This window comes from Chiloscyllium plagiosum, unplaced genomic scaffold (assembly GCF_037043375.1).
Source record: "Chiloscyllium plagiosum isolate Xiang-an unplaced genomic scaffold, Cpla_swu_hap1 HiC_scaffold_3, whole genome shotgun sequence".
Classification (NCBI taxonomy): domain Eukaryota; kingdom Metazoa; phylum Chordata; class Chondrichthyes; order Orectolobiformes; family Hemiscylliidae; genus Chiloscyllium; species Chiloscyllium plagiosum.
In genome coordinates this window covers 155953007-155969295 of record NW_028270141.1, presented here as the reverse complement: position 1 = coordinate 155969295, position 16289 = coordinate 155953007, and the positions used below count along the sequence as shown (strand labels likewise).

Sequence of the window (16289 nt, the reverse complement as noted above, 5' to 3'; positions counted from 1 at the left end):
TTGGTGGCTAATCAGTGTTTGTGTATCCCAGTGGCTGGTTTTCTGCCTGTCTGTCCGATGTAGTGTTTGTTATAATCCTAGCAGGGTATTTTATAGAAGTCTTGCTTTTTGCTGGTTACTGTTACAGGGTCCTTTCGGTTCACCAGTAACTCTTTCAGTGTGTTGGTAGGTTTGTTGGTTACATGATGCCAAGGGGCAGAATAGTCTGGTAGTCAGCTCCAAGATGTCTTTGGTATATGCTAGTGTGGCTAGGGTTTCTGGGCGTGACACAGTACGTAGACAAGCCAACAGGGGGTGAGGCCACATTGTATTTGGTACTGTGTAATGAACCCTGCCAGGCGTTAGATTTGGAGTCAGGTGAGCACTTCAGTGATAGTGACCACAATTCAGTTATGTTTACTTTAGCGATGGAAAGGGATAGGTATATACCACAGGGCAAGAGTTACAGCTGGGGGAAAGGCAATTACGATGTGATTAGGCAAGATTTAGGAAGCATAGGATAGGGAAGGAAACTGCAGGGGATGGGTACAATAGAAATGTGGACCTTATTCAAAGAACAGCTACTGTGTGTCCTTGGTAAGTATGTACCTGCCAGGCAGGGAGGAAGTTGTCAAGCAAAGGAGCTGTGGTTTACTAAAGAAGTTGAAGCTCTTGTCAAGAGGAAGAAGAAGGCTTATGTTAGGATGATTCGGAGATGCCGGTGTTGGACTGGGGTGTACAAAGTTAAAAATCACACAACACCGGGTTATAGTCCAACAGGTTTAATTGGAAGCACTAGCTTTCGGTCGCTCCGAAAGCTAGTGTGCTTCCAATTAAACCTGTTGGACTATAACCTGGTGTTGTGTGATTTTTAACTATGTTAGGATAAATCCTTGGGGTAGATGGGATTTATCCTCGGATTTTCTGGGAAGTGAGGGAGGAGATTGCCAAGCCTTTGGTTTTGATCTTTATGTTGTCATTGTCTACAGGAATAGTGCCAGAAGACTGGAGGATAGAAAATGTTGTCCCCTTGTTCAGGATGGGGAGTAGAGACAACCCTGGTAATTATAGGCCAGTGAGCCTTACTTCGGTTGTGGATAAAGTGTTGGAAAAGGTTACAATAGATAGGATTTATAATCATCTAGAAAGGAATAAGTTGATTAGGGATAGTCAACACAGCTTTGTGAAGGGTAGGTCATGCCTCACAAACCTTATTGAGTTCTTTGAGAAGGTGACCAAACAGGTAAATGAGGGTAAAGCGGTTGATGTGGTGTATATGGATTTCAGCAAGGAATTCGATAAGGTTCCCCACAGTAAGCTATTGTACAAAATACGGAGGCATGGGATTGAGGGTGATTTAGCAGTTTGGCTAGCTGAAAGAAGACAGAGAGTGGTGGTTGATGGGAAATGTTTATCCTGGAGTTCACTTACTAATGGTGTACGGCAAAGATCTGTTTTGGGGTCACTGCTATTCGTCATTTTTATAAATGACCTGGATGAGGGTGCAGAAGGGTGGTTAGTAAATTTGCGGATGACACTAAGGTTGGTGGAGTTGTGGATAGTGATGAAGGATGTTGTAGATTTCAGAGGGACATGGATAAGTTGGAGAGCTGGGCTCAGAGGTGACGAATGGAGGTTAATGTGGAAAAATGTGAGGTGATTCACATTGGAAGGAGCAACACGAATACAGAGTACTGGGCTAATAGTAAGATTCTTGGCAGTGTAGATAAGCAGAGAGATCTCGGTGTCCATGTACACAGATCCCTGAAAGTTGCCACCCAGGTTGACAGGGTTATTAAGAAGGCATACGGTGTGTTGGCTTTTATTGGTAGAGGGATTGAGTTACAGAACCTTGAGATCATGCTGCAGCTGTACAAAACTCTGGTGCGGCCGCACTTGGAGTATTGTGTACAGTTCTGGTCACCGCATTATAGGAAGGATGTGGAAGCTTTGGAAAGGGTTCAGACGAAATTTAGTAGGATATTGTCTGGTATGGAGGGAAGGTCTGATGAAGAAAGGCTGAGGGACTTGATGCTGTTATGGTTGGAGGGAAGAAGGTTAAGAGGCGACTTATTAGAGGCATACAAGATGATCATTGGGTTAGATAGGATGGATAGTGAGAGACTTTTTCTTTGGATGGGGATGGGTAGCATGAAGGGACATGGTTTTAAATTGAGGGGTGATAGCTATAGGACAAATGTCAGAGATAGTTTCTTTACTCAGAGAGTAGTCGGGGTGTGGAATGCCCTGCCTGCCATAGTAGTAGACCCACCAACTTTAAGGGCATTTAAGTGATCATTGGATAAACATACGGATGATAATGGAACAGTGTAGGTTAAATGGGCTTCAGATTGGTTTCACAGATTGGCGCAACATCGAGGGCCGAAGGACCTGTACTGTGCTGTATGTTCTATGTTCCCAGGACCTTACCATTAAGTGTCTAAGTCCTGCCTTGGTTTGCCTTTCCAAAATGCAGCACCTCACATTTATCTAAATTAAACTCTATCTGCTACTACTCAGTTCATTGGTTCATCTGATCAAGATCTTGTTGTACTCTGAGGTAACTTTCCTCGCTGTCCACGACACCTGCAATTTTGATGTAATCTGCAAACTTACTAACCATACCTCCTATGTTCACATCCAAATCACTTATGTAAGGGGCGAAAAGTCGTGGACCCAGCATCGATCCTTGTGGCACTCCACTGATCGTAGACCTCCTGTCTGAAAAGCAACCCTCCACCACCACCCTCTGTTGTCTACCTTGAAGTCAGTTCTGTATCCAATCCAGATCTGTCCTCCTTTAGTCCCAAATGGATGACCTCACTGTTGGCTGAGTTGAAAATCATGTGTTCTGTTTTTGGCCACTGACGTTGTAATTTGATGCTCCGGACTGCACTATTGCCCCTGAAGTCTCCAGCATGTGGCTTGAACCATTAGCCTTCTGACTTGGAAGTAAATGCAACTGTTTGACACTTTGTGTGAATGCAGTTTTATGGCACTGCTTGTGAACGTTTCATTGTATTTCATTCTGACCTGCAGTAACCAGTGGTATTTTGTACATTAAGGCTTTGTAATGGCTCTGCTGCTTTTTCCTGTTCACTCAGGCCTCGTGGGTCTTGCGATGTCCTATGCACTGTCAATCACAAATCTGCTGTCTGGGGTAATATCGAGCTTCACACAGACTGAAACACAGATGGTCAGTGTGGAACGGCTGGATGAATATTTCACTGAGATTCCCATCGAACCTCAGGAGGGGCATATCGAGGTAAGAAGGAATTTAGGTACAGTATGAGAGATTTTGCATTTATGAGAGGGGGAGAGAGGGAGAGAGAAACAAAGATATTGATATGACATTGACAAGTGCCGGGAGAGATAGTTGAATCTGAAATGACCACAATAGCTGTGACGGGTGAACACAGAGCAGTGAGGAAAGGTAAGCAAACGTGATGGCTAACATGGCTTAGACAAACGGAGAATGAAGGAGATTCCACATGATGGTGAGGGAACGAGAGAGTGAAACAAGTGGAAGGGAATACATTGGCTTCATGTTATGTTCAGACTGTATTACACCGCATGTGTTAAAGTCAAAATCAGAGTGTGGGTATAGACCTGGACCAATTGAACTGAACATCCCGGGTTTTTATTTGATTGATTTGTGGGATGTGGGCATTTGTGGCTAGGCCAGTATTTCTTACCCGTCCGAAATGGCCCACAGGGTGACTGAGTAGGCCAGCAGCTTCCTTTCCGAAAGAACATGCGTGAACCACATGGTTTTTTCTGACAACCAACAATGAACTGTTGGTCATCATTGGACTTTTCTTTCCAAATTTTCTTTTATTGAATTTAAATTCCACCATCTGTGGGCATTGACCTGGATCTCCAGAAGATGACCCGGGTCTTTAGATTGAAAGTCCGGCAATAATACCACTAGTCCATCACCTCACTCCAGACAGGAGGCGGAATTATATGAGTCAAATAAACATGGTGGCTGAAACGTTGGTTCAAAGAATGGGAATTCTATAGTGAGTACTTACACTCCGGATTCCCAAAGCCTATCCACAATCTGCGTCTGACTCATGATGGAATAATGGAATGCTGAAGAATCTCGACACCATCCAGGACAACTTAAGCGTCTTAGTGCTCACCCTGTCCATCATCTTAAACGTCGATTCTCCTGTTCCCTGGATGCTGCCTGACCTGCTGCGCTTTTCCAGCAACACATTTCCAGCTCTGATCTCCAGCATCTGCAGACCTCACTTTCTCCTCATCACCTTAAACAGTCACACTTTCCATGACCAACACAAAGTAATGTGTACCACAGAGCAATGCCCTCCTCCAGGAAAGTACCTTCTCAAACACAAACCCATGGTGACCAATAAGGAAAAGAGTAGCAGATAGATTCGAACTCCACCACCTGCGAGTTACTTGCCACGCCACCCAGTATTCTGACGGTCAGTCCATATCACGATCAATCTTTATTCCTGAGTCCTGCAACATCATCCTGAACAACCTCACAGCACTATTGGTGTCTCGACAGCTCAGGACGTGCAGTGGCCACAGAAGAAAACTCTCCACGACCTTCTCAAAGGCAGTTAAAGATGGCCAACAGTGACGGGCTGTGCCATTAAAACCTCACAACGTGTCAACAAGTCATGGAAACGAAAGGTTGACCAAAGCATTGCTTCACTGAGAAAAATCGAAGCAAACTCGACAGCATTAAGTGTCAAAGAAACAGAAGGAAACCATCCAATTTTTCACATCCTTATTACTCCATCCCAGGACAGACAACTGACAACGGGGAACATGTCAGTGAGTGTGATCGGGGCGGTGTGTACACACTGACCTTACCTGTCAGTGAGTGCGATTGAGGCGGCGTGTATGCACTGACCTTACCTGTCAGTGAGTGTGATTGGGGCGGCGTGTACACACTGACCTTACCTGTCAGTGAGTGTGATTGGGGCGGTGTGTACACACTGACCTTACCTGTCAGTGGGTGTGATTGGGGCGGTGTGTACACACTGACCTTACCTGTCAGTGGGTGTGATCGGGGCGGTGTGTACGCACTGACCTTACCTGTCAGTGAGTGTGATCGGGGCGGTGTGTACGCACTGTCCTTACCTGTCAGTGGGTGTGATCGGGGCGGCGTGTACACACTGACCTTACCTGTCAGTGGGTGTGATCGGGGCGGCGTGTACACACTGACCTTACCTGTCAGTGGGTGTGATCGGGGCGGTGTGTACACACTGACCTTACCTATCAGTGGGTGTGATCGGGGCGGTGTGTACGCTCTGACCTTACCTGTCAGTGAGTGTGATCGGGGCGGCGTGTACGCACTGACCTTACCTGTCAGTGGGTGTGATCGGGGCGGCGTGTACGCACTGACCTTACCTGTCAGTGAGTGTGATCGGGGCGGTGTGTACGCACTGACCTTACCTGTCAGTGAGTGTGATCGGGGCGGCGTGTACACACTGACCTTAACTGTCAGTGAGTGTGATTGGGGCGGTGTGTACGCACTGACCTTACCTGTCAGTGGGTGTGATCGGGGCGGTGTGTACACACTGACCTTACCTGTCAGTGGGTGTGAACAGGGCGGTGTGTACGCACTGACCTTACCTGTCAGTGAGTGTGATCGGGGCGGCGTGTACGCACTGACCTTACCTGTCAGTGAGTGTGATCGGGGCGGCGTGTACGCACTGACCTTACCTGTCAGTGGGTGTGTACGGGGCGGTGTGTACGCACTGAACTTACCTGTCATTGAGTGTGATCGGGGCGGTGTGTACACACTGACCTTACCTGTCAGTGAGTGTGATCGGGGTTGTGTGTACACACTGACCTTACCTGTCAGTGGGTGTGATCGGGGCGGTGTGTACGCACTGACCTTACCTGTCAGTGAGTGTGATCGGGGCGGCGTGTACGCACTGACCTTACCTGTCAGTGAGTGTGATCGGGGCGGTGCGTACACACTGACCTTACCTGTCAGTGAGTGTGATCGGGGCGGCGTGTACGCACTGACCTTACCTGTCAGTGAGTGTGATCGGGGCGGCGTGTACGCACTGACCTTACCTGTCAGTGGGTGTGATCGGGGCGGTGTGTACGCACTGACCTTACCTGTCAGTGGGTGTGATCGGGGCGGCGTGTACACACTGACCTTACCTGTCAGTGAGTGTGATCGGGGCGGCGTGTACGCACTGACCTTACCTGTCAGTGAGTGTGATCGGGGTTGTGTGTACACACTGACCTTACCTGTCAGTGGGTGTGATCGGGGCGGTGTGTACGCACTGACCTTACCTGTCAGTGGGTGTGATCGGGGCGGCGTGTACGCACTGACCTTACGTGTCAATCAGTGTGATCGGGGCGGCGTGTACGCACTGACCTTACCTGTCAGTGGGTGTGATCGGGGCGGTGTGTACGCTCTGACCTTACCTGTCAGTGAGTGTGATCGGGGCGGTGTGTACGCACTGACCTTACCTGTCAGTGAGTGTGATCGGGGCGGCGTGTACACACTGACCTTACCTGTCAGTGAGTGTGATCGGGGCGGCGTGTACACACTGACCTTACCTGTCAGTGGGTGTGATCGGGGCGGTGTGTACGCACTGACCTTACCTGTCAGTGAGTGTGATCGGGGCGGCGTGTACACACTGACCTTACCTGTCAGTGGGTGTGATCGGGGCGGTGTGTACGCACTGACCTTACCTGTCAGTGAGTGTGATCGGGGCGGCGTGTACGCACTGACCTTACATGTCAGTGGGTGTGATCGGGGCGGCGTGTACGCACTGACCTTACCTGTCAGTGGGTGTGAACTGGGCGGTGTGTACGCACTGAACTTACCTGTCATTGAGTGTGATCGGGGCGGTGTGTACACACTGACCTTACCTGTCAGTGGGTGTGATCGTCCCGGTGTGTACGCACTGACCTTACCTGTCAGTGGGTGTGATCGGGGCGGCGTGTACGCACTGACCTTACCTGTCAGTGAGTGTGATCGGGACGGCGTGTACGCACTGACCTTAGTCAGTGAGTGTGATCGGGGCGGTGTGTACGCACTGACCTTACCTGTCAGTGAGTGTGATCGTGGCGGCGTGTACGCACTGACCTTACCTGTCAGTGGGTGTGATCGGGGCAGCGTGTACACACTGACCTTACCTGTCAGTGAGTGTGATCGGGGCGGCGTGTACGCACTGACCTTACCTGTCAGTGAGTGTGATCGGGGTTGTGTGTACACACTGACCTTACCTGTCAGTGGGTGTGATCGTCCCGGTGTGTACGCACTGACCTTACCTGTCAGTGGGTGTGATCGGGGCGGCGTGTACGTACTGACCTTACCTGTCAATGAGTGTGATCGGGGCGGCGTGTACGCACTGACCTTACCTGTCAGTGGGTGTGATCGGGGCGGTGTGTACGCACTGACCTTACCTGTCAGTGAGTGTGATCGGGGCGGCGTGTACGCACTGACCTTACCTGTCAGTGGGTGTGATCGGGACGGTGTGTACGCACTGACCTTACCTGTCAGTGAGTGTGATCGGGGCGGTGTGTACGCACTGACCTTACCTGTCAGTGAGTGTGATCGGGGTTGTGTGTACATACTGACCTTACCTGTCAGTGAGTGTGATCGGGGCGGTGTGTACGCACTGACCTTACCTGTCAGTGAGTGTGATCGGGGCGGTGTGTACCCACTGACCTTACCTGTCAGTGAGTGTGATCGGGGTTGTGTGTACACACTGACCTTACCTGTCAGTGAGTGTGATCGGGGTTGTGTGTATACACTGACCTTACCTGTCAGTGAGTGTGATCGGGGCAGTGCAGTAGACATAGTCTTCATGGACTTTGGGAAAGCTTTTGCGAAGTTCTCAGTTGGGAGATTGATAAAGAAGGTGGAGATCTCTGGGATCCAGATCAGTTTGGAGGTTTGATCCATAAGTGGCTTACTGGCTGGAGGCAGAGTGTGATGGTCAAAGGGATTTTGTCTTGTGTTGTGGAGCCTGTGTCCAGTGGTGTACCCCAGGTGTCAATATTGGAGTCTTTGTTGTTCATTGTGTACATTATTGATCTAGACATGAACTTTGGTGTATTGAACCATAGTTCACAGGGTGATGGACATTTGGTGATGGACAGCAGCTACGTACATTTGGAAAAGCAAGGACGTATTCATCGAGTAAGCCAAGGCTCTTTACTGTCCCCAGGCCATTCATTCCGTCATAACAAAAGTGATGGGTAGGGCAGGTTTTGTCATCCTGTGCCAACATGACCAGTTGCTGGAGCTAGATTTCACAGACAATGTTGCCTTGCTGGCTAAAGATTGGGTATGCTCCTCAATTTGTAGAAATGCCAAGATTGGTCAATATATAAGCTTAAGAAGGCTCAGGCAATGATGACAGGATGCAACCCCCAACTCCGTCAATCAGTTCTGCTATCGAGGGAGCTCCATCTCCTGGGAGGGTGATGTATTGGTCCACAAGAATTAGTCAAGCAGCCATCGCCTGTTTCATGACTCCAGTAGCTGTGGGCATCAATCACCATTAACACAACCATCAAACTGCAACTCTACATGACCACAATGTACCAACTGCAAGCTGTGCCAATGAAACATGGAAGAGTATAGCAAACATGTCACCAAACTGGGCATTTACAACCTGGATAAGATGCTGGGCACCACTTGAAGAGACCACATCAACAAGGGGTCCACAAGGCCGGTCAAAGATATCGACAGGACATTGTGAGACTGGCTGGATTTGTAACTTGTCTCCTGGACATAGCCATTGACAGTAACTGGACAGACACCAGCAGGTAGGTAAGGGAAGGCTTTGGCGAGCCAAAGGAAACCTGGCAAATTACACTGAAGGAAAGCCTTCAATCGTGGACCCACCCAAACTGGAATGGACTCGGACTGCTGGCGATATTGTCCATTGTCCTGCACAAGACTGAAGGCACCAAGCCAACTGGAGTATGTTGTATAAAGGAATCCATGCTATAAAATACTGCAGTATTGCATATTGCTGTCTGTGTGTCATGCAAGTAACATTCAGTTGTTTTTCCAACCATTTTTACATAGAACATGTTAGAGAACATTGTTTCAGCATGCTACAATTTGACATTGTTTCTGCACGCTACAAAGTAACCTGTTGTGTTGTTGTCATTGTAGGTTCCTTCCTCGTGGCCACAGCATGGTGTGATACTGTTCAAGGATGTGGTCCTTAAATATCGGGAGGGACTTCCTCATGCTCTCGATGGAATTAGTCTGAAGATTGGTGCAGGAGAGAAAGTGGGAATTGTTGGACGGACAGGCTCAGGAAAGTCTACGTTGTTTCTGGCACTCTTCCGGTTGGTGGAGTTGAGCGAGGGTCAGATTTTCATTGACAACATCGATATAAAAACAGCCAGCTTGAGGGACATTCGGTAAGAGATTGACAATGAGGGAGGATTGTTCCTGTGCACTGTTGGTGGAAGCAGATGTTAAAACTTGAGAATGAGTTAGTGACGGACAGGGTACTTGATCCTTTTACAAGGTTATTTACAGATATATATATATCTGATCCTTTCTGCCTGCTAATACATCTCAGTACAGGTGAGTCCTGTGATCATTGACTTGTACTGGATATCAGCAGCCAGTCTATCAGAGGGTTTACCAGCACCTATTGTCCATCCCTAACTGCCCCAGAGAAACATTGCTGTGATGCTTTCTTGAATTGCATATGCAGTGAGGAAGGAATTCCAGGAGTTTGTCCCATAGTTCTACCATTCCATCCCAGGATGGGGAGTTACTTGGAGGGCAGTGGCTGTTAGTGTTCCCAAGCATCTGCTGCTCTCCAATAACATCTATCATTTTCAGGTAGTATGGGTTCCAGGTTTGGAAGGTGTTGTCAAAGGAGCCTTGAGTCAGAAGAAGGAGTCCAAAGTGGGGATGTTATCTAATGATTGCACTGAATTCAGGCAATAACCATGTCCTGCAAAAGAGTCTAACCACCACTGCTTGCCAACCAGTGGTATTGTGATCACTGTTAGCATTCTTGGAGTTATCACTGACCAGACACTCAGCTGGACTTGCCACATAAACACAATGGCTACAAAGGAGGTCAGAGGATAGGAACCCACCTCCTGACTCCCCAAAGCCTGTCCATCATCTACAAGTTACAATCAGGAGTGTGATGGAATACTCCCCACTTACCTAGATGAGTGCCACCCCAACAATACTCCCGAAGTTCAACACTATCCAAGATAAAGCAGCCCCAGAAACATCCATTCCCTCTATCACTGATGCTCAGTAGCAACAGTGTGTACTACCTACAAGATGCACAGCAGAAACTCACCAAAATCCTCAGACAACACCTTCCAAACCCACAATCTCTACCATCTATAAGAACAAGGGCAGCAGATGTATGGGAACACCACCACCTTCAAGATCCCCTCCACACCAGTCACCATCCTGACTTGGAAATACATTATTTTCCTTCAGTGTTGCTGGGTTAAAACCCTGGAATTCCCTCCCTAAGGGCATTGTCGGTCTGCCTTCAACACATGGACTGCAGCAGTTCAAGAATGCAGCTCACTCCCACCTTCTCAAGGGGCAACTAGGGGTGGGCAAAAATTGCTGGTGTGACCAACAATGACTACATCTCATGAGGGAAAACAAATCCGGATTTTAGGAAATAAACCAAAGAATTGTGGATGCTGAGTATCTGAAACAAAAACTGAAATTGCTGGTGAAAATTAGGTCTGGCAATGTGTGTGGGCAGAAAGCAGAGTCAATACCTTGCCTCGTGACTCTTCATCAGAATTTTTTTTTTCAAAATATACTTTATTCATAAAATAATTTGATGGTCTGTACAGTTGGTCATGCCATACATACGTAAACATTTACATACAGAGATCAGAATTTATCATTTGTATATACAGGTCTGTATGTTTATCAATCATATGCCCATATAATTAGCTGAGGTGTCAGCAGAGCCCAAATGACTGCGTGGGCCCCCTGTTCTTCTTAGGCAGGCAGATGTTACACGGTGGTCTTTCCCCACCACGCCTTGGCGGCAGCTGCCCCAAGCTTCAGGGCGTCCCTCAACACGTAGTCCTGGACCTTGGAATGTGCCAGTCTGCAACACTCAGTCGGGGTCAACTCCTTCAACTGGAAGATCAGCAGGTTTCGGACCGCCCAGAGAGTGTCCTTCACCGAGATGATGATCCTCCAGGCACAGTTGATGTTCGTCTTGGTGTGCGTCCCGGGGAACAGACCGTAGAGCACGGAGTCCCGTGTCACGGCGCTGCTCGGGACGAACCTCGACAAACACCACTGCATTCCTCTCCAGACTTCTTCTGCACAGGCACATTCCAGAAGGAGGTGTGTGACAGTCTCGTACCCTCCCCAGCCGCTTCAAGGGCAGCGTGCGGTGCGGCTGAGAGTCCGGGCGTGCATAAAGGATCTCACAGGCAGAGCCCTTCTCACCACCAGCCAAGCCATGTCTTGGTGCTTGTTAGAAAGTTCTGGCGATGAGGCATTCTGCCAAATGGCTTTGACAGTCTGCTCAGGGAACTGCTCGATAGGATCCGCCCTCTCCTTTTCCCGAAGGGTCTCAAGGACACTACGTGCTGACCACTTCCTGATGGACTTGTGGTCAAAGGTGTTTTTCTTCATAAACTTCTCCACGAAGGACAGGTGATACGGAACAGTCCAACTACTCGGAGCGTTCCGCGGCAGCGAGGCCAGGCCCATCCTTCGCAACACCGGGGACAGGTAGAACCTCAGTATGTAGTGACACTTGGTGTTTGCATACCGGGGATCCACGCACAGCTTGATGCAGCCACACACAAAGGTGGCCATCAGGGTGAGGGTGGCATTGGATGTATTTTTTCCCCCGTTGCCCAGATCTTTATACAGCGAGTCCCTTCGGACCCGGTCCATCTTTGACCTCCATATAAATTGGAAGATGGCCCAGGTGACTGCAGCGACACAGGTTCTGGGAATAGGCCAGACCTGTGCCATGTGTAACAGCAATGACAGTGCCTCACACCTGATGACCAGGTTTTTTCCCGCAATGGAGAGTGACCGTAGCTTCCATCTGCCCAGTTTCTGCCTCACTTTGCTGATACGCTCCTCCCAAGACTTAGCGCACGCCCCAGCCCCACCCCCCCTGAACCAAATACCCAGCACCTTCAGGTGGTCGGTCCTGACGGTGAAGGGGATCGAGGATTGGTCGGCCCAGTTCCCGAAGAGCATGGCCTCGCTCTTGCCTCGGTTTACCTTGGCCCCTGAGGCCCGTTCGAACTGATCACAAATGCACATGAGTCTGTGCACAGACAGCGGATCCGAGCAGAAAACGGCGATGTCATCCATGTACAGGGAGGCCTTAACCTGCAGGCCCCCGTTGCCAGGAATAGTCACCCCTCTCAGGCTCGCATCCTTCCAGATGGACTCGGCAAATGGCTCTATGCAGCACACAAACAAGGCAGGAGAGAGAGGGCAGCCCTGCCTGACTCCAGATCTGACTGGGAAGCTATCTGATTCCCACCCATTGATTGAGACTGCACTGACAATGTTGGTGTAGAGCAGATTCCCCTCCCAAAGCTCATTTTGGAGAGAACGTCTCTCATATATCTGTGTGATATTCTGTCAAAGGCTTTCTCCTGGTCCAGGCTGATCAGACAGGTGTCCAACCCTCTGTCCTGCACGTAGGCGATCATATCCCTGAGACTCTCGGCGATCTTCCTGCCCGGTACAGCACAGGTTTGGTCAGGGTGAATCACCGACCCCAGAGCAGTCCTGACCCGGTTGGCGATTACCTTTGACAGAATTTTGTAATCCGCATTCAACAGTGAGATTGGTCTCCAATTTTTGAGTTCCTCCCTCGCCCCCTTCCGCTTGTAGATGAGGGTGATGATGCCTTTCCTCATGGATTCACTCATGGTACCTGCCCAAAGCATACTGACATCCACCTCCAGCAGGTCCTGGCCAATCAAGTCCCACAGAGCGGAATAGAGCTCGACCGGTAAGCTATCGCTTCCGGGAGTTTTATTCTTTTCGAAGAACTCGAGGGCCTTGGTCAGCTCGTCCAGAGATAGCGGCTGGTCCAGCCTCTCCCGTGTTCTGTCGTCTCAGACCTCTGTGATAGAGGACAGGAACGACTGGGAGGCTGCGCTGTCGGTCGGCTTCGCGTCATACAGACTGGCATAGAAGGATTTACTGATCCTCATGATGTCAGCCTGAGATGACGTTATTGAGCCATCTTCTTCCTTCAGGCTGCTGAGCACGGAGCTCTCTTTGTGCACCTTCTGGAAGAAGAAACGTGAGCATGTCTCGTCCTGCTCCACCGAGCGGACCCTGGACCGGAAGATTATCTTGGAGGCCTCCAAGGCAAAGAGCGAGACTTGCTGGCCCTTCACCTCCTTGAGGTCCTCCCTATCGTCTGCAGCAGGAGCAGGTTCTGCATACCTTCCTGGAGCTGGGACAGTTTTCCCCGCCTCTCTCTCGCCTCCTGAACACCTTTGAGGATGAAGAACCTCTTGAACAGGCTGGGGCTGTTTTCCCTGGAGTGTCAAAGGCCGAGGGGTGACCTTATAGAGGTTTACAAAATCATGAGGAGCATGGATAGGGTAAATAGGCAAAGTCTTTTCCCTGGGGTCGGGGAGTCCAGAACTAGAGGGCATAGGTTTAGGGTGAGAGGGGAAAGATATAAAATGGAAATAAAGGGCAACTTTTTCACTCAGAGGGTGGTACGTGTATGGAATGAGCTGCCAGAAGAAATAATGGAGGCTGGTATAATTGCAGCGTTTAAAAGGCATGTGGCTGAGTATATGAATAGGAAGGGTTTGGAGGGATACGAGCCGGGTGCTGGAAGGTGAGAGTAGATTAGGCTGGGATATCTGGTCGGCATGGACAGGTTGGACTGAAGGGTCTGTTTCCGTGCTCTACATCTCTCTGGCTGTGTGAACTGCTGAGGCTGACGATCTGCAACAGCACCAGGAACTGCTGGAGAGATTGTTCTTCTTGCTTTTCATTTTAACAGAGGGCAGATGAAAGAGAGGATTCCAAATCTTCGACAGAACAACCGAGATTGTCCCTCCTTAAAAACCATGAACACACAAACACTGACAAATCTCCGAGCTCAGGGCAGCAGGATGCCTTCTGGCCTGACCCAGTCAGACCCAGTCCACTGTTCAGGAAGCTCATGCACTCAGCTCCATTCCCCCCCAGCCCTGCCCACCAGATCCCAGAATCCCTACACCGTTAAAAAAGCTAGCTTTGTCTTAAAAACATTCACACTTTAAATTGCCAAAAGACAGATGGCTATGTTATAAATGGGACAATCCTATACATAAGGAACAATGTTCTGAAGATCAAGCAGTGCGTTAAATTGTCTCACATAACTGCTTTTACACTTGCACACTGTTGACATGCTGTTGTCTGTAAAGTGATGGTCATTTTATTCCACTACGGATCCAGGGTATTTTGGTCTTTTTGTGTTAGAATCCTTTCTCTGAAGCTTTCTTGGTTTCCTTGTGTTTTTATCCACATTGAGAGAGAAAGAGCAGCGAGATGTGAGAAGATTCGGGATATCTCTGGCTGCCCTGCAGCACTGGATTTGCAGGAACCTGCAGCTCAGCCGATATGAAGGCTGTCGTTAGTATTTCCCTGACTGAAATGGTGCCCATTCACCATTATCTTCCACAGCTAAAAATGTGCACCACTTGACTTTTCCAAGTAGTAGAGTTCTCCCTGTATTTCAGTTAGAACATAGAAAACATAGAACATAGAAGAATACAGCGCAGTACAGGCCCTTTGGCCCTCGATGTTGCACCGATCCAAGCCCACCTAACCTACACTAGCCCACTATCCTCCATATGCCTATCCAATGCCCATTTAAATGCCCATAAAGAGGAGAGTCCACCACTGCTACTGGCAGGGCAGTCCATGAACTCACGACTCGCTGAGTAAAGACTCACGACTCGCTGAGTTAGATTGCAGTCCAACTCCTACTTCAGTTTGTATGCGTTCCCTTCCACAGCAGAGGAGAAAGCCTCACAGAGATCTCAGCAAAGATTGCAAAATCAGGAGCAATCTGGATAAAATAAATATAGAGAAATTGTTTCCGCTTGTAAAAGGATTAAAGATGAGAGGGCATAGATTTAAAGAAGAGTTTTGCAGAAGTTGCAAATGTGACATGGGAAGAAAGTTTTCCCACAACCAATGATTTGTGTCTGAAATGGACTGTCTACCAGTGTGGTGGAGGTGGATTCAACTGAATATTCAAGAAGGCATTGGATAATTATTAAAAGATAAGCACTGTGTGGCAGTGGAGTGGGAAAAGACAGGAGAAAGGCACAAAATCTTAATTGTCACACAAAAACAGCAATTTCTGGAGAGACTCAGCAGGTTTTGCAACCATGTCGAGAGAAAATAGTTGACATTTTGAGTCCGGTGACCCTTCTTCAGAACGGAAACTCTCCAGGAAAAGAATAAAGAACCTTACAGCACAGGAACAGGCCCTACGGCCTCCAAGCCTATGCCAATCCAGATCCTCCATCTAAACCTGTCACCCTCTGCTCACTGGCCATTCATGTATCGGTCTAGGGTTGATATATATATGCTGATGATGGGGGAGGGAGGGGAAAGTAGTGAGTAGATAGATGGAGACAGAATCCAGAGAGAGAAAGAGGGAGAGAGAGAGAGAAAGGACAGAAAAGTTAAGGGGATTGTTGATTGTAAGCCAGGGAAGAGCAGAAGGGACATAGGTGATAATAGAGGTGACAAGTGGGTGAAAATGGGTTGGCTGTGGTGAAAACAACCCAATCACAACATGAGCTGAACTGGGTAAAAGATATGGAAGGAGATGATCAAACTGTAAAATTATTGAACTCGATATTGAGTCCAGAGGGCTGCAGGGTCCCCAAGCGGAAAATGAGATGCTGTTCTTCTCTGGAGCACTGCAGCAAGCCTGAGGCAGGGATGTTGCCCAGGGAACATGGTGGGGTGTTAACGTGACAGGCAACTGGAAGCACAGAGTTGTTTGTACAGACGGAAGGTAGGCATTCCCCAAAGCTGACGCCTAGTTTGCATCTCCTTCCCATCACACACTCAGTATGGAAGAGCTTTCCTGCTACTCAGCGTTGGATGCACAGCTCCTCCTCCCATTCTGCTGGCCTGCCTGCCTGCCTGACATTCGACTGCATTCGCTGCTTACAATGTATTCACCTCTGCGTTGGGGAAATGAAGTTTAGAATGGTGACTGCTTTGCAGAACACCTACATTCCAATCTTCTTCAAGGAAAGGTGACTGCACCCGAAACATTAAACTTGATTTCTCTCCACACATGCTGTGAGACCTG

General features: G+C 48.9%; 1 protein-coding gene across 1 annotated transcript in view; it reads left to right on the top strand.

Annotated features, from left to right (window-relative positions):
• The window catches only part of abcc10 (ATP binding cassette subfamily C member 10), a 282813-nt gene that overhangs the window by 174409 nt on the left and 92115 nt on the right, over nt 1-16289 (top strand). Inside the window, exons 17-18 of the mRNA XM_087984478.1 lie at nt 3084-3244; nt 9116-9369. Of these exons, the coding sequence (XP_087840604.1) occupies nt 3084-3244; nt 9116-9369 (415 nt within the window). The remainder of the gene's footprint in view (nt 1-3083; nt 3245-9115; nt 9370-16289) is intronic.